Source organism: Paramormyrops kingsleyae, chromosome 1 (assembly GCF_048594095.1).
Source record: "Paramormyrops kingsleyae isolate MSU_618 chromosome 1, PKINGS_0.4, whole genome shotgun sequence".
Taxonomy (NCBI): domain Eukaryota; kingdom Metazoa; phylum Chordata; class Actinopteri; order Osteoglossiformes; family Mormyridae; genus Paramormyrops; species Paramormyrops kingsleyae.
In genome coordinates, this window is record NC_132797.1 from 69588638 (window position 1) to 69614798 (window position 26161).

At 40.4% G+C, this 26161-nt stretch overlaps 2 protein-coding genes across 11 annotated transcripts in view; one reads left to right on the top strand and one right to left on the bottom strand.

Annotated features, from left to right (window-relative positions):
* fgf14 (fibroblast growth factor 14) overlaps positions 1-13125 on the top strand; it is a 131317-nt gene extending 118192 nt beyond the window's left edge. For all 7 annotated transcript variants that reach the window (XM_023815624.2, XM_072697607.1, XM_023815791.2 and 4 more), the window contains 2 exons: positions 7730-7928; positions 9394-13125. In XM_023815624.2, coding sequence (XP_023671392.1) covers positions 7730-7928; positions 9394-9533 — 339 coding nt within the window. In that variant the 3' untranslated portion in view covers positions 9534-13125. The remainder of the gene's footprint in view (positions 1-7729; positions 7929-9393) is intronic.
* itgbl1 (integrin, beta-like 1) overlaps positions 12477-26161 on the bottom strand; it is a 48799-nt gene continuing 35114 nt past the window's right edge. For 3 of the 4 annotated variants that reach the window (XM_023815102.2, XM_023815028.2, XM_023814949.2), the window contains 4 exons: positions 24686-24802; positions 19492-19638; positions 16041-16154; positions 12477-13333 (listed from right to left, as the gene is read on the bottom strand). In XM_023815102.2, the coding sequence (XP_023670870.1) occupies positions 13245-13333; positions 16041-16154; positions 19492-19638; positions 24686-24802 (467 nt within the window). In that variant the 3' untranslated portion in view covers positions 12477-13244. Of the gene's footprint in view, positions 13334-16040; positions 16155-16188; positions 17524-19491; positions 19639-24685; positions 24803-26161 lie in introns of those variants that run through there. The other variant, XM_023815183.2, reaches the window with a different exon arrangement.

Genomic DNA, 26161 nt, shown 5'->3' on the forward strand with positions numbered 1-26161 from the left:
TTTAATTTTTACATTACTCTGAATTACTCGATAATATTTAGATTACTCTTGGATTTCTTTAGGTGTGTGTATGGGGGCATCAATGGAGTAATGTTTGCACAATAGGGTGCACCTGGTTCTACGAAATGGCTTCACATTCCTTGGCCATTATAAGATCTTGCCGAGTAATCACTAGATCTAATGACTCTTTCAAAATGGCTGTCCATACAAACAAACAGTGTGGAGTGTGGGAGCATAGTGAAACCATCTTTCTCCTAATGTTAAACCATCTGGATGTAATAAATAGGGTGAAAGATGCCTCATCAGACCATATTACGTTTTTTCATTGCCTGCAGGTCCAGGTTTGGTGGCCATTACGACAGGTTAATGCATATTTGTTGATTTGGCTTTGATTTGGATACAGCTGGGTTCCGAAAGGCAATTGTGCCATTCATTATAGCTCTGAGAAGCTCATGGCATTTAGTTTTTGTTTTGAGACTGAGACAGAGAGGTGCTGATTCAGTTCTGTGGTTATTTTCTTCCTCTTGTGACATTTAGCAACAATCTTTTTAAATGTCCATCACCTCCTGTTGGTTACTGCTTTTCCTCTTTCTCCATGTTGAGGAAATTCAATCATGACTGTTCCCTGTGATGCATTAAGTCATTTAGCAGTTTTTATGACCAAGTCACCCATATTAAAGACAGCATTTTGGCTTTTTGGAACATTGTTAGTTTGACAACTCACATATAATGGTGCTGATTGTCATGCCCATTACACAGCTGCATACTGTTAACTGCCATTTAACCTGATATGACTCACCTTTGTAGCTGCATTTGTAATTCTGATTTATTTGTCTTAAAGTCCTTTTAATGTGGTGTTTCAGCTTTTTTTTTTTTTTTTTTGGTCCAACCTAATAAATTGATAGATAATGTTCTTTTTCACTGACCTAGGTGGGATACTGTGAGCATTCATTTGTGTAAAGTCTAAATGACCACATTCAGGTAATCATCAATAACACAAACCTGCTTCATCAACATTTTCAGTTTTGTCATCCATCCATCCATCCATCCATCCATCTCCTACCGCTTTTCCAGGTCAGGTCACAGGGGCAGCAGTCTAAGCAGGGAAACCCAGACTTCCCTCTCCCTGGCCACTTCGTCCAGCTCCTTCGGGGGAATCCCAAGGTGTTCCCAGACCAGCCAAGAGACATAGTCTCTTCAGCGTGTCCTGGGTCTTCCCCGGGGCCTCCTCCCAGTGGGACATGCCCGGAACACCTCACCAGGGAGGCGTCCAGGAGGCATCCTGACCAAATGCCCGAGCCACCTCATCTGGCTCCTCTCAATGCGGAGGAGCAGCGGCTCTACTCTGAGTCCCTCCCGAATGACCGCGCTCCTCACCCTATCTCTAAGGGAGAGCCCAGCCACCCTGTGGAGGAAACTCATTTCGGCCACTTGTACTCGCGATCTCGTTCTTTCGGTCATTACCTACAGTTCATGACTATAGGTGAGGGTAGGAACGTAGATCGACTGGTAAATCGAGAGCTTCACCTTTTGGCTCAGCTCCTTCTTCACCATGATAGACCGATGCAGCACCCGCATCACTGCTGATGCTGCACTGATCCGCCTGTTGATCTCCCGTTACATCCTTCCCTCACTCGAACCGAGATACTTAAACTCCTCCACTTGGGGAAGGACTCCCTCCCCGACTCAGAGAGAGCACTCCACCCTTTTCCGGCTGAGGACCATGGTCTCGGATTTGGAGGTGCTGATTTGCATCCCAGCCGCTTCGCCTCTTCACACTCGGCTGCGAACTGCTCCAGTGAGAGCTGAAGGTCACTGTCTGATGAAGCCAAAAGAACCACATCATCTGCAAAAAGCAGAGACCTAATCTTGAGGTCACCAAGCCAGACGCCCTCAACGCCCTGGCTGCGCCTAGAAATTCTGTCCATAAAAGTTATAAACAGAACCGGGGACAAAGGGCAGCCCTGGTGAAGGTCAACCCTCACCGGAAACAATTCCGACAATGCGGACCAAGCTCTGACACCAGTCGTACAGGGACTGAACAGCCCGTATAAGGAAGCCCGGCACCCCATACTCCCAGAGCACTCCCCACAGGACCTGCTGGACGGTGGACCAGAATCTCCTCAAAGCCGTCCAGAAGTCGTTCTCCATGGCCTTGCCAAACTCCTCCCACACCCAAGTTTTTGCCTTCTGCTTGGCCCACCGGTACTCATCAGCTGCCTCTGGAGTCCCACAGGCTAAAAAGGCCCGATAGGACTCCTTCTTCAGCTTGACGGCATCCCTCACCACCGGTGTCCACCAGCGGATTTGGGTATTGCCACCATGACAGGCCCCGACCACCTTATGGCCACAGCTCCGGTCAGCCGCCTCCACAATGGAGGCGCGGAACTTGGCCCATTCGGACTCAATGTCCCCCGCCTCCCCCGGGACATGGGAGAAGTTCTGCCGGAGGTAGGAGTTGAAGCTCCTTCTGACAGGGGATTCTGCCAGATGTTCCCAGCAGACCTTCACTATACGCTTGGGCCTGCCAGGCCTGACCAGCTTCCTCCCCCACCAACGGAGCCAACCCACCACCAGGTGGTGATCGGTTGACAGCTCCACCCCTCCCCTCACCCATCCAATACATTCAGCCACAAGTCCGATGACACAACCACAAAGTCAATAATTGAACTGCAGCCTAGGGAGCACATATGGACACCTTTATGTTTGAACATGATGTTCATTATGTACAATCCATGACAAGCACAGAAGTCCAATTACAAAGCACCGCTCGGGTTCAGATCGGGGGGGGCGTTCCTCCCAATCACGCCACTCCAGGTCTCACTGTCATTGCCCATGTGAGCATTGAAGTCCCCCAGCAGAACAAGAGAGTTCCCAGGAGGAGTGCTCTCCATCACCCCTTCCAAGGACTCCAAAAAGGGTGGGTATTCTGAACTACTGTTTGGCACATAAGCGCAAAAAACAGTCAGGACCCGTCCCCCCAGCCGAAGGCGAAGGGAGGTTACCCTCTTGTCCACCGCGGTAAACCCCAACGCACAGGCACCCAGCCAGGGGGCAATAAGTATGCCCACCCCTGCTCGGCGCCTCTCCCCATGAGCAACTCCAGAGTGGAAGAGAGTCCAACCCCCCTCGAGGAGCCCAAGTCGTGCGTCGAGGTGAGCCCGACTATATCTAGTCAGAACCTCTCAACCTCTCCCACCAGCTCAGGCTCCTTCCCCACCAGAGAGGTGACATTCCATGTCCCTAGAGCTAGCTTCTGCAGCCGAGGATCGGACCGCCAAGGTCCCCGCCTTCAGCCACCGCCCAACTCACACTGCACCCGACCCCTATGACCCCTCCTACAGGTGGTGAGCCCACTGGAGGGGGGACCCACGTGCCTTCTTCAGGCTGTGCCCGACCAGGCCCCATGAGTGCAGGCCTGGCCACCAGGCGCTTGCCATCGAGCCCCACCCCCAGGCCTGGCTCAAGGGGAGGGCCCAGTGACCCGCGTACTGGCGAGGGAAAACATGAATCCATGTTGTTTCTCATCATAAGGGGTCTAATGAGCCGCACTTCGTCTGGTCCCTCACCCAGGACCTGTTCGCCTTGGGTGACCCTACCAGGGGCATAAAATCCCTGGGCACCATAACTCCTGGGATCATCAGAACATGCAAACCCCTCCACCACGATAAGGTGTCGGCTCCAGGAGAGGACATGACCTTCAGTCAAATGTAATTTTTCCACTGGGTTAGGAGTACAGCTCCCAGAATCTAGCATTTTTTTCCCATGGATTAAACAGCCTTTATGCCGACTGCAATAATAAGCACTTTCTTTTGGCAGATTGTTCTGGGTAAATTGTCCCCCCCCCCCCCACTCCCAACTACCTATAAACAGCATGTGTCCCCACCTCCCCCCCTCCAATTTGGAAATGCTGCACCTACTTTTTCCTAATCCAGAGAGGGGGAGACGATGGAAGAAGGTTATTATACCTGAATAACTGCTTCAGGCCAAGGTCCATTATGATTGCACATTCCAAGTAGGCTGAGATGCATGAAATGGACAGAGAAGGGAATGCACTGTTACAAAGGCGGGGGGACAGAGTAATGGTACTTTTTTGTTCATGCAGCGGAATTTCCTCTGTGGAACCAAGCTGGATTTCAGAAGCTCTTATGGTCCATATGACATTTTTTTATTGTTGAGAAGGAAATTGAAAAGATTCTTGATCTGTGAATTAAATCATCCATCCATCCATCCATCCATTCATCCATCCATCCAGCTTCTACCCACTTTTCTGAGGGGGGGTCTGAGGGGGGGGGGTGACCTTGCAATGGGGGCACTAGGTCAGCAGACACCTGGCAAAGATGCCAGGAGAACTGCAGTTTGATCGAATATGCTATACAGAGAGAATTTCTTTAATTGTTTATTTAAATGGTCATATTGCCTACAAAGAGTCAGTCATGTGTCACTATGGCAGCAGAGCGCAAAGGGGTATATATATGCATTGCTTAACAACACGAGAGAGGCCTTTATTTCCCAAGGCAGATACAGAGAAATTGTTGCTCTTATAGCAATTATATAAATAATAAAATATACTAAAAACAGGCATTTCCCTTGTTTAATTTGTTAGCTGAGATGCCAGACTATGCTCCTCATGTAGCTGTTTTCACCGGCTGCCCATTCCATAAGTTTGCCAGGGACAGAACTTCCCGCCAGGACGTAGGATTGCTGTTATGGCTCCAGCCACGGCATTACACTCTTTTAGTGCTTTTCTTCTCATTGCAGACTTTTCTGAGTCACTTTTAAAATAAGTACCTGCATTACCATTCAGAGCTAAAAGCTCAATTCCGTATTCATCCCAAGTGTTCTGCAGTTAGATTTCATTGCAGATGTTACTTCAGTAGTACATTGGCTTTGTTTACACAGTATGTGCAAGTATTCAGTAAAGAAGTGTCTTGCTATTTATTAGAATGCTTAGAACTGCATTATTATTTACCTAATTCAAATTTATCGACCATAAAGGTAAAAGACATGTTTATCAAACATGTTTCAGTTCATATGAGGTCTCTGCGGCATTCATAAAACGTTCAGTACACCTTCATAATGTATTCATTAAATATTCATAAAACATTCATAAACATCATGTATGTATACCTTAACATCCTAAACATCCCTTAACAACTGTAGTATACATTAATAACAAACATTATATAGTAATAACAAACATTATAATTGTTTAATCAGGGATGCACATAACTGGTACGCAAGTACGCATTCACCTTTAAGAACGATACGCGCGAAAATCTATTTTTCTGTAAAAGCGCAAATGCGTACTTATTTTATGTGCATTTGCGCTGCTATGAAAACAAAATAAAATGTATTTTAATATTTATACGTTAACTCGACTTCATTTGCGGTTAACGGGTTAAAATGCAAGGTATTTTATTGTCAAAGCAGCGCAAATGAACATAAAATAAGTACGCATTTGCGCTTTTACGAATAATCGATTGTCGCACGTATCGTTCTTAAAGGTGAATGCGTACTTGCGTACCAGTTATGTGCATCCCTGTGTATAATCATGTTATGTTTGTTATTAATGTACATATACTTGCATGCTGCTTATGAATGCATTACGAAGGTGCACTGAATGTTCTATGAATGCATAATGAATGCATTATGAAAGTGCACTTAACGTAAAGCATTACCGATAAATTTTATGGATTGATGGCAAGTCAAGGAGTGGGGGCACTAATTTTCTAATTGAAAAAAAAAAAAAATGTGACCTTTACACCTTGTCTGGGCTTTCCCCGGTTCCCTTCTGTTGCTGGTAGTGATGCATGATAGTATTGAAGACGGTTGGCAAGGGTGATATTCTGTTCAAAATAGATCCTGTCCAGATTATGAAATCCCATCTAGGTATGAGCAACCCAGTATGTAAAGAGAAAGGTGTTTAAAACCGCAAGCAAACCTACACTCTAAATATGTGTGTTGGCTTCATAGCTACATTTTGCTTGGCAAAAACTTCTGATTTCCTATGCTGTCTCAAATGCCTTAGTGTCTGAAAGAACTAATAATGCCTTCATGCAAGTATAAGCATATGTTTATAACATTATCTAACTACACAACATTATCTAACTATATAACATTACAAAATATAGTCTACATCAGGGGTGTCAAACTCCAGTCCTGGGGGGTCGGAGCCCTGTGTAGCTTAGTTCTTTCCCTGTTCCACCACAAACTATGTAGCTTATGAGCTCTGTGGTAATTAGCACAAGGAGTTGAATCAGGTGTGTTAAATGAAGGTAAACCCAAAACTGTGCAGGGTTCTGGCCCTCCAGGACTGGAGTTTGACACCCCTGGTCTACATGCTCAACACCTTCTGGTAGACTATGGCAATGGTGGAAAGTTCATGTCTAGAAAGTTTAAATCCAGACCAAGTTTTTATTTCAACCAACCAGTTGCGTTCTCTGTGACTATGACTCTTTATACTTAAGTGGTTGGCTGGAGCAAAATCTTGGGTTGGATTTGTACTTTCTGGACCAGAACTTTCTACCTCTGGACTGTGGTAGCCACCTTTTATACCCTTATGCATCCTGGAACATGTACATTAGCCTCAGTGTAAGGCACTTGTTTCCCAAGGAGACAAAAAGGAGACTTAAATCCTTGAGGCAGACAGTTTCACTTTAGCACATGACCAGCTCATGCAACCCATGCATAAAAGAAGCAAAATGAAAGATGTTTAACTCACAATTGTGAATTCACAGTTCTGTGATACTGGGGGCATGATAAATATACCATTATTAGATACTTCAAAATTATAATTTGAATGGAAATATTATCTTCTAGGTGACTCCGCTGCCTCGCAGTAAGAAGGTTTTGGGTTCAGTCCCTGTCCTCTCTGTGTGGGGTTCGCACGTCCTCCCCGTGTTCGCGTGGGTTTTTGCCGGGGGCTCCGGTTTCCTCCCACGGTCCAAAAGTGTGCAGAATAGGTTGATTGTTGTGTCTAAATTGGCCCTGTAGTTGTGTGAGTGTGAGTTTGCGTGCGCCCTGCAGTGTGTTGGCTCCTGCCCAGGGTTGGTTCCCGCCTGCGCCCATTGTTCCTGGGATAGACTCTGGTCCCCCCCCACAACCCCAGTTGGGATTAAGCAGTTTCAGAAAATGGATGGATGAATGTTATTTTCTCTTATTTTTCCAGTTTTCAACCTATTTTGTACATATTGTTGGCTAATGAAACATAGTTACTGAGATAATCACAATTAATTTCAAGGGACATGTAATGAGACATACTTTACAGATATTGAGCAAAATCAAAGATAAAAATTGAATATATAAATGATCTGTAAATGAATACACATACTGCTGCTTTCAATGTCACTCAAATCCTCTGGCTAGTTAAACCTAAACTGTAAATGCACTTTGTATCGTAGTTGAACTACTAGCCAATGAAAGGGGTGTTTATAACCGCTGCTACTTGTAACACTTTGCATATAATATACAGTATGGATCTTCCCTTTTACCCACAATGCAATAACAGCAAAATGTATGACCAGTTAAAAATGCACGGGCACTGGATTCCTGCATATCTTTTAAGCACCCTTAAAAATGCACAGTGCCTGAAACTGCAAATGAGGAGAAATGAAAATCAGTTTAAGAGTACAGGAAAGGCACGGACACAGAAGACCTTCACCTGAGTCATGATTACGGTGGAAACAAATGGGACGGTCAAATAATTTTACGTGTTTTTGTTTTGCAGGAGCTCTTCACACCAGAATGTAAGTTCAAAGAGTCGGTGTTTGAAAACTACTATGTGATCTACTCGTCCATGTTGTACAGACAGCAGGAATCTGGCAGAGCTTGGTTCCTGGGTCTCAATAAGGAGGGCCAAGCCATGAAAGGAAATCGCGTAAAGAAAACCAAACCAGCTGCTCATTTTCTGCCCAAGCCATTAGAAGGTAAATCTACAGTTTTATATAAGAGCATGGTGGCTCTTCTTTCAATGCATCTCTTTGACTGTCTGTCATCTAATCTCTGATCAGTATAAATGGTACACAATGGAAGAAACAACCGTAATTCATACTGAGGTGCAAAGCCCTTAAATAAGTATTAATAGGAATGATCTCCAGACCCCCTGCAACCCTCAATAGGATATATAGAAAATGGATGGATGGTTGAATGGATGATCAAAATTATTTACATGTAAACACACCAGCAAATACATCTACATGTGTAAATAAAACCTGGAAACATACAACCCCACACACTCGCGATGCTCCTACAGGCTTTGTAGCGTGTCACACGGCTGCATGCAGAATGTATGTGAACATGACAGATTTGCCTATAATCCCACTATTAAGTACCTCTTCCAACTGTAGGATAAATTATGGTTGTTTCTGCAGTGATATGTCATTTATATTGATCCATAATTCACTGGTGCACTTGTAAACTGTGCTCCCGCATAAGTACGCTGTCAAATATTAATGGTTCACCACACTGTTATAGCTGCTGGCTTCCCTCCTCAAGTTTGATGCGTAGCCATTATTTATACATGAAATAATGAGTGAACTGCTGTCGCGACCTGAAATTCTAGAATCCACATTTATTTCAAAGTAAAAACAGCACAGCTATGTACTATGTGGATCTCCAGAGAAACTCTTTATGTCAGTGACAGCGGGTGACTCCGTGACAAATAATTATCCTTTTGTTCTGACTAGAAAGTGCAGAGCACTTAGTAGTGATGTTAGGCTGTTACGTTATTCATTCTCACTAAAATGATAAGAACATGCAGAAATAGCTAGAGTTAGAGTTAATTCAGTAATAATAGGGAATGTGGATAATGGATACTAACATTTCTGTATAGTTGCATTGCTTAATTTTGCATCATTTGTTGGATCATCACAAGTCATGAAAACTTTTTTGATTATGAGTATGAAATTGCCGTTAATAGTGCAATTAGGCACAATTATATTAACTTACTAAATGATTCGTCTGAAAAGCAGAACATTTTTCTCAGTTGTGTTTTGAATTAAATGTAGTTAGGCTGTTAATAATGATTTAGATAGATTTATTTAAAAGTGCAAGTTAATAAATTGTGTTAGACTATCAGTAATTTATTTTTATGTGTGCATTTGTAACTTTGTCTATTGAGTATTATATACAAAAAACTCAATAAAAAAAGTGAAACACAGATATATACTTTCATTTATAATTTTCACCGGTAAACAAAATGCTGTCTGTAGGCATGAAGAATGCGGCCATGTTCTATATTATTTCCTTGATACTGTAGCTGTGCTGGAGCAACTATTAAATTCTGAAGTGTTGTGAGAGTTTGTGCCAGGTTGCATGTAGTGGTGTTGTGAGTTTAATGAGGTGCTATGACTTGGTTGTAACGTGGTTTTTTTGTCCTCACTTTCCCTGCAGTCGCTATGTACAGGGAGCCGTCGTTGCATGATGTTGGAGAAACCGTCCAGAAAGCAGGAGTGCCTCCCAGTAAAAGCCCAAGTGAGCCTGCGGTGATGAATGGCGGAAAACCAGTCAGCAAGCCGACCAAAACGACATAGCCGGACCTGTGGATCTGACACTCTGGAATGGTTTCCCCCGGCCAGAAGGACTTCCTTGCATTCGTGGGTCAGGTTCAGGCAAACCTCCCAGTTCACCACATGTCTCATCACTCGTGGATCGATCCAGAAGTCCGAGTCCAAGTAACCTGTGAGGAGAGACAATTGGATAGATTCACATTGAATGCCCTACCAGAAATGGAATGCCTTTTCAATATGCTCTGTAACTGTGACAATCCATAATAATGATGTAACTCACAGTCCCAAGTGACAGCTTGCCTGCCGTTTACATGTAGTTTCCCATTTGAGCCCAACTGCAGCAGAATCCATATTATTCAAATATATTTTCTATACCGCAGTACACTAGCTATGATCTGGGTAAAATGCTTTTACAAAAATGGACTGTGATCCTTTATTCCCTTAAACATATTCTCATCCCCCTATCCGCCTCTCAATCTCCTCACCCTACTCTCTCTTTTTTTGCCATTTTCACTAGATATTTGTCATTCATACTCACATACACTATCTCACATGCAAAATCATCATCACCGACACATACTATACCACATAATAAAATCCCATGGCTCATGTTATAAAAGATAACGTGATTCTTATCAGTGCTTCACTGTTGATCTCACTGATTAAGAGAAACTGCGGGCTGGTCAAATTGCTCCTAAGATTGGCGCTAAGGAAGCATTAATATGCCTATGGCATTCAGTACAAAGGGCAGCGATATGTCGGAAGTGCTCCATAAGTGGTATATACATATCACACCCCTATTGCCCTTGCGGAGACGTTAGCCTCGCCCAATAAACAGGAAACTGTATTCTGTTTTCCTTACTCTTCGTTTTAGAGCAAGGGCTCTAGGAATATCTATAGGCCTTGTAGGTCCATTGTAGATCCCAGCCCATTAATCACACGCTGACTTCTCTGAACAATGGGCTATGCTTGTGGCAGCTGAACAGGCCCGGCAGCAGCCATTTACAAAATGTCTACTTTAGTCAACGTGGAGAACGGCTGGATGTAAGTAGATGCCATTAATACTGGCTGCATCCTTATTTTGTTCAGCAAAGCATGGGCAAGGTTTGTGTTGTGTTACAGTACCTTCTTGCAGCAGCAATGCAAGAGAGACCTTATATTACAATGTTTTCACTGTATAAAATTAAAACGAGACCTAATTTTTAATGACTAGCCATTACGATGTATATGAGAGGATTTACCTAGCTCAGCATGCAGAGTCGAGTACTTCTCATATTGGCCTAGTACGTGCCTGTGCAGACCTCTAACCCAGCATGCAAAAACATGTACCCAGTCATTGCTGGGTTAAAGGTGCCTCACCATCCGTCCACACTCAGTAGAATAGTAGCATATTCAATTGACTTCATATTTTCTCCAGTTTGCTTATGATATTAATCTTTCAGTTTCTCAGTTTGAAAGTTTTATACATTAGTAACAAAGATGTCTTACAAGAAAATTACAATATTTAACATTTTTTTCACTGTGACTACAGATTTATTCCAGAATCAGGAGATAATTCTCGACTTTTTGAATAATCTCTGGCAGTTTGAGCAGACTCCATGTTTATTTCTTATTCGCTTTAAAAAAAAAAACGCATTACTGATAGATTTCAACCAGCATGTATTTGTTTCATGGACCAAAGTTTAGAAAAGGAGAGCGAACTGTTTTGTTTCTTCAACCTCATTTGTATTTAGTTCCAAATTAAATTGACACCACACTATAAAATGATACTATTCACCAAATGCAAGTGAAAATCTTCTTTCACCTTTGTTTAGAGACATTATCTGATTATGTATTCTATCGCAGATTTTCTGAATCAATCAGCAGAATTAAAACCAAACTTTTCTTGCTTCAGCGATTTTCATAATAGACATAATGGGCTGAAGCTATGCTGTTAAATTGCAAATATATTGATTCATTTTGATATTTATTACTCTGTAGACCTTGATTTTTAGGAGATACTGAAGCACATTAGCTAGAGCTGAATACCTGTCTGCACTAATGCTGTTATACACTGTAGTAAGCCTCTAAAGAAATTGAGTATAATGTTTTAATTCAGTTTAGGGCCGGTGCCCTTCATCCACATGAAAACCATACTTCTTTAGTCAGTAACCAATAAACTCTACATGCTGGGCTATGTTTGCCCTGCAAACCAGATGACTGGTTAAATGAAGGCTGAATTTATTTTTGTAAATGACTGGTGTGTACGTGTACAACTCGATTTTTTTTCTCCTTTGTTATTTACAGGCTGTATGTGGTGGTGTTTATACCTATGAATGGTTGTCTTTGAACAGTTATTTTCCTAACATGTTGAAATGTTGACATGGAAGGCCGTCATTACCTGCTTTGGTTTCAGCCTTTGGTTTGTTTGTATCATCTGTTGCATGGGAAGAGGATGGCATTGAAGAATTGCATGTTGTAGGCCATGTGTATCAAGAACTGTTGGTATGTACTGCTAACTTTACATACATATATGCAAAGAGTTTGTCTGCACTGTACAGTTTGTGTTTGTTTGTTGTATACAGATACAACATATTGAATAAAATTATTTATATAAATGCGTACTGTAATGTCAGTAACAGATTTAATGCAATACAATGTGCAGTATATTATTGCACGAGTCATTTGAAAGGTATAGGAGAAAGATGTTGACTCATACTATAAAGTTTGGGCCAATGTGGATTCTTCAGACTTCTTTTCTTACTATCAGTCTTCTTTTCAAGGAGAAATTTGTCTATATTGTGCCAGTGTCGCTCACATAACATGAGACGTTTTGCCCTGTTTGTTATAGTCCAACATGGAATTTGATGTATACGTATGTATTTCAGATTCCATCTCTGGCTATTTAGTTAATCCTCTATTGCTCTGCTCCATGTAAAGGTCTTTGGATAAAGTGTTAAATCTTTTCACAGTGACTGGAACCAGAGAAATTTTTGCACTGTTTTATTTAAAAGCATATGCCATTGCAAATATGTCTTTCCAAGTTCTCTTACTTATTTACTTCAAGATGTTGCACTGGTTTCATGCTAATGTTGTGCTGTAGTGCAGTTTTATTATTATTATTATTATTATCATTATCATTATTCACGATGATAATAATAATACTAATTATTATTATTAATAATGGAAAATATAGTATACTCCATCTGATTTTAATACACACAATGCATTTTTTATAAAATAATTTGATTATACATGACAGCTGGTCAAAATATACAATGGAAAAGCATTAATATTCAGCACAGAGTAACATCACAACAAAATATTATTCATGATAATAAAACATTTTTGGTTTATCTTACATTGTTTGGGTTCTGTCCATGTACTTACAGCTTAAACTGTGTGGCTTTACAGAATATGTAAGCATTTCTAGATAAATAATGTTCGTACATATAGTTGTACTGGAAACATAAATTGTTTAAATTTCATGTGTCTACACAGAAAAAAACTGCTCTTGCTTCCACAATTGTTTACTTGCATACAACAATATAGTTTTAATAAAGATAATTTGTAACCATTAACATGAATGCTGTTATACAGGTGATATGCAGAAATGTGAATGAAGAATTACATCCCAGATCTGAGTGTTTCTCTTTGTTCTTTTCAATGGTTTTCATTACTATCATTCATTATGGTTTTTCATCAGCCTCTTGGCAACATCACGATCTTTTTCAGTTTCCTTGTCCCGTTAAAGTATTAGTACTCTGATCCCACCCAAATTTCGCACGCGTTTCCAGTCCATCCTTCCCAGCATTCACAGTTGCCACAGCTACACCAGCCATTACCTGCCATAAAAAGTGTGAGAAAAAAAAACACAGCAGAATGCATCACTCCATAGTGCCGGTGTTTTAGCGAGCTTCACTTCTCATGTAGCTAAGAGGTAGCTAATACCCATAGATACCACTTCAGCAGTAGCTGTTCTTTTCTTCATGAAATTCTGGAAGGTTTTGGGGATGCTAGTTACTGTGCGGGCGAGTGTCATTACTTTTAAGGATAAAAACATTTACCCTCCATATTCCAGACCATAATACAAAATGTCTGTCAACATAATACTCTTGCCAAGGTAACAAAACTATTTACCACACTATTTAAATACAATATGCTGAGAATAATGCGGCAGGACAACTACTGTACACTCTGTGTCTGTGGGTGGAATCAGCTCCAGTGACTATGTTGTATTGATGAGAGTGCTGTAGATAATCTGCGTTAATTTGGGCTTTTCTGCAGCGATGGAGGACGCTTGGAAGTACGCTGCTTGTCTGGTAATCAGTCTGTACTCTGCCTACGAGCCTTGGCACGATGTAGATGTTTGTGGAAATGCATTTCTGGAGCAGTGACACTAAACGAATTGGTCGGTAGTGGCACTCCAGATACAGATAAGTGCTGCAATTCGCTTTGCAGGACAATGTTAAGTAGACGACGGGCACCTCTAAATTAGTAATTGTTTACATAATCGAACAGAGGAAAAACCTATTTAAATGGTGACATACCACCATTTCACAAGGAGGCCTGTTTGGCTAATTGCTACATACAGTGAATGAACGCAGCAAATATAAATTTGTGTTTATAATGTAAGTATTATTACACGTGAGATCTCTGCGTAATGTCGATATAATAACCCACAATTAAGTTAAATGCCTTGTGCCATTATGAGCTCTATTTTCTCTGTGCAAAGAAGCATCTTCTTTACATTAACTGCCACTGTTTCATAATGCCTTCCTGTTTTTGGCAAAATTCTGTCCACTTCATTATAATAGATTTTGCTTCAGGGATTGGTCAGTGGCTATGAATCGTTCTGCAATTGGTGCCTTTTCAAGAACTTTCTTGTGGCTTTGTTTGGAATGTTCCTTGACCGTAGCAATTTAGATTTTGCTTAGAGATCCACTGGCTGACTATGGAATCTACAGTACCACAGACAAGTGAATTTATTCTAAATTAATTCTATTTTTAATAGCTACTGTGCTTGACAGAAGCTATATTTCACAGACGTATGTATGAAGATGATCTACAACTAAATATACATATATACATGCGTGTATATGTCCATGACATTTTGCAGGGTAGAAAACGATCATACTTACAAGACCAACCCTTAGACTATACAGTAAGTAGCATAATTACGAAAATGTTGTTTTGTACAATTGCAATTGAAATAAAAACATATATCCATCAGCATGATCAATATAAAATGCTGGTCCAAAAAGTATAATGCACTAGGGGCACTCATAATATAATAATATATAATATGTAAAATAATGTAATGACATTAATAACCTTGACCAGAAAAAAATATATAAGCCTGTTGCTACAACGTCAAGTGCAATTTGACTCCAACAAAACCAAAAGTAAGGCTGAGGTAATAGACGTGGGTAGATTTTGTTGCTGAAAGAAGAGGTTGCCTTGGCATCAGGGTGCCCAGGTCACTGGGCATAATTGGCACGCAGTCGTCTCCCAGGCTACCAGCCACCTTGTTGGGACGGTCACCTCCCACTCCTTCCCACACACGGACGTCACTTTTAATTAGTTCAGCTCCACATGTCGACTTGTTGTTCTTAACGTGAATATCTGTCATCTCCGATATTCAAGCAGAACAAATTTAAGAGTAATTACTATAACCTTCCTTGCCAAAGTACATAATAAGTCGATCTGTAGCACTCTACCACACGTAGGTTTTTTTGTGTATCAAACATAATTATACCCTTACTAGGGTGTTTCTTGTGATGAATATATGGATTTCAGTACAAGCCAATAAAACACATTATTGCATTTAGCCAATAAATACAGATTGTTTAATGAAATTTGCATTTTGTTATAATGTGAAGATATGGAACTTCACTGGATCTATAAACCAGCATTTATAATTAGTAATTAACTATACCAAACAATAGAATTTTGTTTTCAGACATTTATTATTTTTCATGCACGTTGGTAGAGATTAATTTTATGAAGAATATTGAAAAAATGTCCCGCATGGCCCAAAAATGTCAAGCTGGTAATTAAACCATTTAATCTTGCATTTATTTTCAGAAACTTGCATGACTTCATATGTAATCGAATAGTTACTGCAGTATTACTGCTGAGTACTAAAGCAAAGGTTCTTCTGGGATTTCAACTGGCAGCAGTTCTGTTACAAATCTTGTTTTTTTCCTTAAAGGATCTGCAGTATGTTATAAAGTAGACACGTCTATAAGATGCAACACTTTCCACTGTATTATTTATAAGCCAGTCAATCATATACCCAGCATAATACAAATGACTGAAGCTTGCCCAGATGAGTGAAAATGGATCCAAGGTCTCTTCCACTCAGTGTGGATGGGTTAAAATTTTATAATGCACATTTTATAACTTGGCACTTCTAAAATGTACACTAAATAAAGAATAAAACAATTTCGGTTTTTGGCAAAAGAGCCTAATCGTAGTTTAAATTTTTAACTAATTGTGCTCTTTTGTTTAAAACAGATTTCTGAGCCTTTTCACAGTGTGTTACAGTACCTGTGCAGATGAGACCATCATGTTTGTCGCAGTCTCTGTCATCACATTCGCAGAACTCTCCGGACACATACCAGTCCTGGGGCGAGCATATACACTTTCCACAGTGGCAGGAACCTAAGAAGAGATTAACTTTCTTTTCAGCAGAAGTGGACATTTCAGGTCCAGAAAGTAAAAATCCAGACCAGGATTTTGTTTCACCCAACCAGTTATGTTTAACTGGTTGGTTGAAACAAAATCTTGATCTGGATTTTTACCTTCTGCACTTGAAATGTCCAGCTCTGTTTTTCAGTCACAAATAATATGTGTCATCCATCCATCCATTCATCTATTCATCCACTCAGTTTATCTTGATCAGGGTCACATAATAACAATGTTGTCCATGCTCTACACCTGCTTGTCTTATACAGGGTTGTAGAGGTCTGTAGCCTATCCTGGAAGCTACAGGGGAACCTGGAGAACATGCAAACTCCTCACATGTAGAGTTTGGGCGGAAACGAGAACCCTGGTCCCAGTGGTATGAGGCAACAGTGCTAACCAGGCCTTCCCCAATAATAATAATGTGTAACTAAAATTAAATAGCATTAGGGGAGTGGGTCCATAACCATGGACGAATGTTCCAATCCTGCCTCTGGTTCTTTGCCTGTGCAGAGATTGCATGTTCTTTGTGCGCGTGTGTGTGTGTGGGGGGGGGGGGGGCATTTTCTTTATGTAATCTGATGTCCTGCCACAGTCCAAAAACATGTGATTAGGCGACTTGGTGACCCTAAATAGCCCATAGCATGATGGAGTGGCATATTGACCAGGGTGTTAGCCCATAGCATGATGGAGTGGCATATTGGCCAGGGTGTTAGCCCATAGCATGATGGAGTGGCATATTGGCCAGGGTGTTAGCCCATAGCATGATGGAGTGGCATATTGACCAGGGTGTTAGCCCATAGCATGATGGAGTGGCATATTGACCAGGGTGTTAGCCCATAGCATGATGGAGTGGCATATTGACCAGGGTGTTCCTCGTCTTGCTGCCTGTGCTTCCTGGGACGCGTTGCTATGAGTCTGGAGCCAAACAAGGGCCATCAAATTTTTTTATAGGTCCATATGCACACAGGTGACTTGTTAAATGTTTGCACCTTCTTAGTATGTGCAACACTGAAAGAAAGCAGGAATCCAGTGTGAAAACTCCATAGGCAGGGTAACCAATTCAGGGTGAATTGTAAGTACCGTGAAGATAATTGCACAGCTTATTTAACATATGGGGCAAGATTATCCCAGGAAAACACACTGATGTCTATGGTAAATGTCATAGTCTAATGGAGGAATATATTAGTCTGATAAAGATCCAAATGTTTTGCCAGTAATGTGCCTTCAGAATCTATAAATAGCAGTAATGCAAATATCTGAGGCATCGTATGATGACATCCCATCTAGGGTGTGCCTTGTGGTTCCTGGGAAAGGTGCCAGGCTCATCACAACCTGGAACTTCTTTCTTCGATGGATAGATAGAAATGAGAGTGATACATAAGAGTATTAAGGACAGAAGGGTATCAGTTATCAAAGAATGTACAAACAAAAACTAGTGACCAAAACTGTGGAAACACTTCCGGTTTTTAGAGATTGCCGAACTTTATTCAACTGTTGCTCCAGTTACTTATTTAATCACTCAACTTATGATATTTGTAACATTCTTTGAGTGTTTAAAAACATTACTGCCAATATTTGTGTAGCGATTTTTAAAGCATAATGCCAAAAATGCTGTTTCCACAATTTTAGTCACTAATGTATACACAAATGACACAAAAACATATTCCATTATTGCACTCATGTACTGAATTCAAAAATATCACATTATGTAATACAACTAAAGAAACACATTCACCCATTTTTATTACTACTTATCCTGTGAAGGGTTATGTTGAACTTAGGGCCTGTTCTAAGACGCTCAGGGCATATGGCGCCACCAAAAGACACACACTGATGGGCATCAGTATCAATAACTCAGTATCAAATAAATCAGTATGCAGAATTGACAGTGATTTAAACTAAACACTCACTGAAAAGTATACACAACTCTGGACTAGGAATTTTTCTACTTTTTATTCATTTTACTGATCAAACATTCATATATAAAATATTTGTACTCCAGTTAACTATTAGTGTATCTTTTCCTAGAAACAATTTTAAGAACAAAATGCATTAAAGTTTCGATTTACAAGAAAAATAACTGGATTTCTGTGCATCCTCAGAGTTGACCAAGGCCTCAGACAATCTATGCAATCTCTGTTACTCCAAATGAGCACAGTGTGCACTGGGATCAGGTTTGTCTTTCCACATTGTGTCGTGTGCCATTGAATAGCCTAGTCTATCATTATTTACCATTATTTTGTCACTTTGAGATGGGGGAAGGCTGGAATTTGCTGTCAAATCATCCTTAATTAGAGGCAAAATGACTGCCTTGGATGCTCCAGTGCGCTAATAAACGTCCTGCTCCTTCCTCCAGTGCCCTGCGCCAAATGGATCTTTGTTTTGTCCCAGCAGATGCATAGTGACCAATGCTGAATACCTTAGAACCTTTATCACAGGCAGTCCTAAGAATATCCCTGACACTGAAAAAAAATCCCCTAGCTGAAACATGGCTGTGTCCTCCTATTGGAAGACCACCCACTCACTTAATGTGCAGGTGGTGCTTGGCAAAGAGTGAGGGGGCTGCAAATTATGGGTAATGTTAATTAATTGTGAATCATTAGCATGTTTCATGCTGTTATACTTTGTCACATAATTTTTGGTCATAAATAAAAACTGTATAAGCTCTTGTCTGCTGAGTATTATTGTTACGTGCTGCTACAGTACCACACCAGAAACGTTCCTTGTTATGGAACGGCGAAGGTGAACGTGGCGGATGAGAGCCCAGAGAGCGGCGGAATTCAGCTTGGAGGGAATGACTGGTAATGTTTGTGCAATTTGTCATGTGTGGCTGCTTTTGTTTTCATAATGACCTGCGCACACACTGAACGTGTGCACCATTTATTTCACATGCACATTCACTGCACATTCACTGAGTATACTGCATGCAGTTACCAAACGAATCCTGCTTTGTGTTTAAGGCGGTCAGTGCTTTTTGTTGTTTTGAGAAATGCTAATGATACAACCCTTGAACCCAGAAGGCTTAGAAAGAACTCGAAAGCATTAATAACTCATTAAGGACTTTTCTTATTGGTTTTTCCATTAAATGTGGAGGGCAGAGGGTTTGACTGAAACAGTGGCAATGACTAATGTTTCCACACACTTTGAGTACTGTAGGTTTTTAGAAAAAGTCCATGTAATTCCCAACTCCAAGAGATGCTCATTTACACATCCTTTGTAATATGTACACATTTTAGTCATTTAAGTTGCTTGGCTGGATGCACATCTACAGCTTGGGGGGATGCTTCAGTGGCTATAGATTTTGCTCTCTTACCTCTGCCGGTGCACATCACGCCATCAGATGTCTCGCATAGACTTTTGCTGTCTGCATCGGTCATGTTACAGTTCCGTGGGAATTGGCAGAACTTTCCGAACCAGCCGTCGCTGCAGATGCACCGACTGCAGGAGCAGAAGCCGTGACCTGGGACACAGAGGCCAGGATTACTCCATATATCCAATGATCTCGCACTTTTATCGAAAGCAAATTATAGTAGAGGGAATGGTTACAATTTATGTGTGCTCCCTGGGGTTTGAACATATGACCTTGTGGCGTTAGTGCAATGCTCTTGTTGAGTTACAAGAGCTTTTTATCCATTACCGCATGTGGGTTCCTTTTGTTCTTGGTACTACTAAAACCGTACAATCAGTGTTGTATCATCCGTGCATTTGATGGATTTCAGCATTTCTAACTGTTTATAGCAGCTTCAGACACATTACTGTGTAGATATGTAACTAGACAGTAGGGTGTGGATGGAGTTTTGTTGTGTTAAGTTACTGTCAGGGCTGCACTGGTCATCTGGCATACTGGACATTTTCCTGGTGAGCCGAGGGGTATGTGGGCAGCCCTGGGTACCATTAACCAGTCCAGCCAGTATGATTAGGGTTTACATGGTTTAAGCTGAGTCTGATCTGGTGCACAGTCCAAGACACTTGGATTCCTTTTGAAAACGTTGCATTTCACAGAAACAATGTTATAATTGTTGACAGAAATGCATTGATACTTGTTACCATGAGAATAATGTTAGGATGTAACATTTTATTTATTTTATTTAAACATTATAGTACTTTATTATGGTTTTCATTTCCATCTTGTAGTTACACCATATGGGTATCAAAGGCAGAAGCTTAAAATTGGATTTTTGTTTCATTAAGGAATAATCTGTGTTGCTTGCGATCTGAAGGGTCATACAGTATATGCCTATCCTATCATACAATACTTTGGTAACTTGTATGAACTCTAAAATAAAGGTAGTGCGCGAAAGATTGTGTTGATTGATTCTGATTAGGCAAGCTTCATTTTGACTAATTCGTCAAAAATTACACATAAATTAGTCAAAAAAGATTTTAATTTTTTGATAGACTTCCTGTGTCATTTTGTCTGATCTGTGGAGACACTGCTAATGACTGCAGTAACAGAGCTTCATCGCTATATATGGGAAGATTCAATTTTGCTATAAAATGAATTCTCTGGTGAATATCATGTCCAGCACATCGCTGCTTTTATGAAAAATGACCTGACACAGTCACTACATACATATTCATCCTTTGACCTCTTTCACTTTTGATTGAATTTTCTAAGTGCTTGGCTGCGAACTGAAAGCAAACTATTGGCTATTTTCATTTAAATTTAATACATTTCTAGAACTTTTTATTTAAATAAAACAAAAAAAAGTGTTGTCATGCCACGCATATTATGGTGGGCCAGCACGCCGTAACAATTCCACAGGCCCCTAAGTGACAGGGGCTCTCAAAAATAGACTGTCCCTGACTTATGACTGAGCTCGGTTCTGACAGACAGGTCGTACATCAAAATGGACGTACATCAGAATAGGAAAATTGGACAGACTTTTAGGCATGAGAATGAGGCTGGGACATGTGTGTAAGCCTAGGATGCTCACAGTGACATACAATACAGTAATTCCTACAGCAGGTATTGTACAGTGTGCACTAGCTAGCGTAGCGCTAATGGGTGCACAATCGCACAAAATTTATTTTTGGAGTTCTATTTTGATCCTATTCATTGACAGAGGACAGCTGGGCATATATTTCACAGCTGTTCGTATTGCATCAATGCATGTATGCATCATCAATAGCATGTCCACGTCTAGGCTAATACCATAAAGCAAGGAACAAAATCCAAGGTAGAACCTGGATGTAATGCTGGTGTTTTCCAGCAGGTACATACAAACACTCAGTAAGATATAGTAAATAATACCATTTCACTTGACCCACATTAGGGCAGAGAGTAGAAACCCATAGTGTTACAAAAGAAATAGAGATAAGCCTCTAAAATATACAATAAAACATTGTCTGCACAAATTTTACATGCAAATCACAACTGCAACTGTTCCTTCATGCTATGCCAGAACAAGTAGCACTGTTCTTTATGGATAGGATGGAAATGATGTCATTCCCATTCATCAAAGTGTACAGCATCCATATATTTCAATAAAATACTTAAATCAGACTCAATCAGTGAATGGACATTAAAGCAGAGACAGTATCAGGACACTATTAAAGCAAGTTCAGATTTCTTTTTTGAATTTTTAAAAAGTTTTCACTACCACATTCAGACTAATTATGTCAAATCATTTAGATCCCACGTTTTCTGGATGGACAGCATAAACAAATAATTTGATCACCCATCCTCTGAGAACATTTAATTGCCTTGGAACTGTGGCACACAGCCCTTTGATTAAGCTGCACCTGGCGTGTCTCGTTTTATAGGCAATGCGATGTGCACTGCTGTACACCAGCATGCAAATACTGATATTAGTTAATATTACATTGTGATTGGCTCGTCTCATGGGCAGATCTGGTGGAATGAACAGGATTTGAATTACATAATCCCGTTTTATAACTATATAAATAATGTGCTTTGTTCTACCTCATAATAATGCATTCAATGCATTCACCTTTCCACGGATGACGTTCATTATATATAATCAGCAAACCTGATACCAATTAAGATTTTTTTCTTAGTTCTTAATGATAAAGAGCCTTAAGTCTCTCTGAACAGGTCAGCACAGAGGCCACTTGGCCTCAAAGGACAAGGTCTTTCATCTGCCTGTGCTTTGGTCAGCAAATCCTGGCAATTAGATGGCATTAAGTTCTAATTCTCGTGTGATGTTTGCCCTTTCTTCTGTCCGGTAAGTAGATTTGCGAGCCAGACCAGAAGCGAGATGACTCAAAGTTAAATAAGGAGAAGACAAGGCTCTGCACATCAGCAGAAGCGGAAGGGACCTTTCCAGAGAAACCCATGGCAAATTAAATGTTTTTCACACCACTCTGGTGAAGGATTATGCAAAATATATACATATTTAAACTTAATTTTGGCAGCATGGTCTCATGAGAAGCATGGATGAGTGTTACAGGAATTACATCCAGGAGTATTCTACAATACTTTTTGTCCCCTTAAGATAAGAGATATATGCTATTAACTGTGATGGACCACCATACATTGAAATATTAAAACAAAAAAAGAGTTTTGAACAAAACTAGGTGGGAATGTTCAATGAAAGAAGGTAATATGGTAATATAATTATTAAAATTATAACGACATGTCTTATTTGCATTTTTAGCGACAATTTTCAGTATAGACAGTATAGCCCCCCCCCCCCCACCCCAGCTATAATAAGGTCATGGTGAAAAAGGGAACTGTTAAACATCTTAAATTTGGCAGATCGATCCTCTGGGGCGATACCTCTCACCCTCCCAATCGGCCAATTTTACTGACAGCATTTCCACCCCCTCATGCTGATCGATAAGTTTTACCATTTGCACACTGTGCTTTGATAAGCATATTGTTCATGGTCCATCATTTTTAATTCCCTCCCCCTACCCACGTCAGCCTAAGCCCCCCAAGAGCCCTGCAATGCCTAATAGTGCCACGAGGCATACACGCTTATTTAAGATCTTACGTCTTATAAATCTGAACTTGATCCCATGACAGTCATTCAGTATGAAGCGGACTAATCCAAAAGGCTGAAACAATAATGCAATATAATCGGTGCCCATTCTAATAACACAGATTGAAGTGTGCGAAAATATTTTAAAGCAAGGAAGCTTAAAAACTTTTAAATCGATATCTTGAACTGCGAGAATTTATTTACATCTGGATGTATCATGACAGAGAAATCGGGATGAAAACACCAGATTGTTATATAGTTGTCTGTGCAGCCTGCCAGCCAGGCTGGCCGTGATTAGGGACACGTGCCTCCGGGGTACTGTCCAGGGCTGCATCAGCACCTGTCACAGGCGCTCCTACGGCCCTCAGAGAGAGGGTTGTCTCGGAGCTTTCTGGCGTGCAAAATGCAGGTGATAGGATGGCTTTGTGTCTGCGAAAAATGCCCATGGAGATGGCAGTGTGAGCTAAAGGGAGCACAGTGTCTGCTTTCCAATATTCAGCTGTCAGTCATAACAATCCGGCCGAGGGTATCAAGCAGTGTCATCATACTCCTTATAATTTCTATCATTTGACCATCAATTTTCATTTGAAATATAGTTTCATTTTAGTCAGTTTTCAGTGTGTTTTTATTCATTTCAGCATTAGTTGTAGTAATCTTGTTTCTAGGGATAGATGGAGAGTGGAAGAGCTATTTTATGTTTCTGATCTATAGAGACTCCTGTGTGAATTCACACTGCACATTATGTACGAATGTCCTCGAAATGGGAAAACCCTGTTCCAGATGCGGTCATCTGAAGGCTACATGTACTGGATTGTGTTTTCTCCGACACAAAACATTACCTAAAGAGTTTTTAAAAACTGAAATTATTTGACGGTTGTTACTATTTTATTTCTGTTAGTTTCAGAATCAGTATGTATAGTTTTGTTGTTTATTGTCATATTTTGAGTTGTGTTTGCTTTAGTTTTTGTTAATGATAGCAGCCCGCTACCTTTTGAAAAAACTGCTAATATTCTAGATGTATTTTATAAAGCAAAATAAACACACAGAAAATGTAGGACCAGAGACAAACAGCGGGGTGACGTACAGTCAGCTGATGACTAAAGCTTAAGCCAGTAAGACTTAATAAAATATAATGATATTAACATAATGTTTTACATGACACTACGTAAAATATAATTTAACACATAAAAATTAGGTCTACATTTTTGAGCGATTGTATTAAAAAAAGTTACTGCTAAAACTCAAAATAAACAAAATTACAGCATCAAATTAGAACATTCCTCTGACAGGATAGGCTTGTACTGATTCATATAATCAATTTTTTTTAACAATATGTGCTTCTTCCTGAAGAGTATGCATTAAGTCTGCAAGACATATAATCTGGTTTAACTATAGCCTCCTCTATAATTAAGGAAAAAGTGAAAAGAGGAAACAATTTGACTGCACAGCAGTTAAAGGTGCATCCTTCATCCACACATTGTGAGTATGAAGAACAAGAGCTTGTGATAAGCCCCTTGCAGAATATACTGGCTACATGGTGATGCAAAGAATGAGACTGACCACCACAGATGTTGCCTTCCATGTCCTCACACTGGCGGTCATCGCACTCGCAGTTCTTCCCGTGCAGCCTCTTGTCCCCCAGAGGGTGACAGGTACACTGACCACATTGGCACTGTCCTGCAACACAAAGGAAACGGTCATATTGAATTCTGCTGAAGCACAGAAGGTCCAATTTCTGGGCCTCTACTGTCCTCGAATGAAACACAATAACACACTTAACTTTGTATAGCATTTGCTGGACATCCAAGTCCACTGTGTTTGATAGAAACCTTTTATGAACAATTCACAAGTTCAAAATTTCTGGGGGAGTTTTAGCACGACTCTGTTCAGAGTACAGACGCTCCTCTACTTACGAACTTTCAACTAATGAACTTTCAGACATGGGAATGAAGAGGATTGTAAGTCCAAATTGCGTTCATTGGGCTCCCGTTTCCTGTCCGCAACATCATATTTTTTTTCTGCGCGCCAATTGCACCTAGTACGACTTCTGCCCGCTACTCCCGCCGCGCAGCAGCGTAGCCTGTGTACTCCCAGCATCCTAGTTCTTTGTACTTGCGTATACCCTTAAAATGATGTTGAATAATGACTTACGAACATTTCAAGTTACAAACGGCCATTCAGAACGTAACTCGTTCATAAGTAGAGGAGTATCTTATATATGTACAGTACTATACACATACCTACAATTAAGGGCAATGTAATAAAAGTAAACTCTCCTCACATGAGGTACCAAAAATAAGTTGGTCACAGCACTTGAGAATCACCCAATCGCTCCCTATATACCACCTTGGTGTACCAACAATGGAGTGTTCACCTTACTCCAGCGCTGAATGACAGAAATGTTAGAAAATAAAATATACTAAAACAATATGTAACAATTTTCTGCTTTGGGCTTCTTTGGGGCACATTGAAAAAACATTTTGGCACAAGCACTATATAAAAATAAATTGAATCTTCTCAGCATGATACACTACCAAACTAAGGTTTAACAACTGTAATAAAAAAATTTAAAATTAGAAAAGTAGTATCCAAAATGAAGCTGAAGGAGAAAAAAATGGAAATCAAAATGAAGAAGATGGAGAAGAAAGTATAGAGGAAAGTGATTAGAAAACAGGAACGATATCAATTACATAACTGAGTAGCTGAGTATGATGCTGGATAAAATACACCCTGAAATTATGTATGGTCATAATTATAGGACTACATGAAAGGAAAAGAGAAAGTTTGAAGTTTCTAACAGAACTGGATGCCCTGCAGTCTTGGTATACATAAGCCAGAGAATCTGGCCAGTCTGTTTGCACTATGTCTATCACAGAAACCACAGCTCAACATCAAATTCCACTGGTCTTTACCAATGGAGCTCTCTGATTGGCTCATCAGGCTACACATAGCCCTCTATTGTATCGTGTGAGATTAACTTCTGAAATAGAATACTGTATATAACAATTTCTGAAAATTTCCATCAGAACATGACAG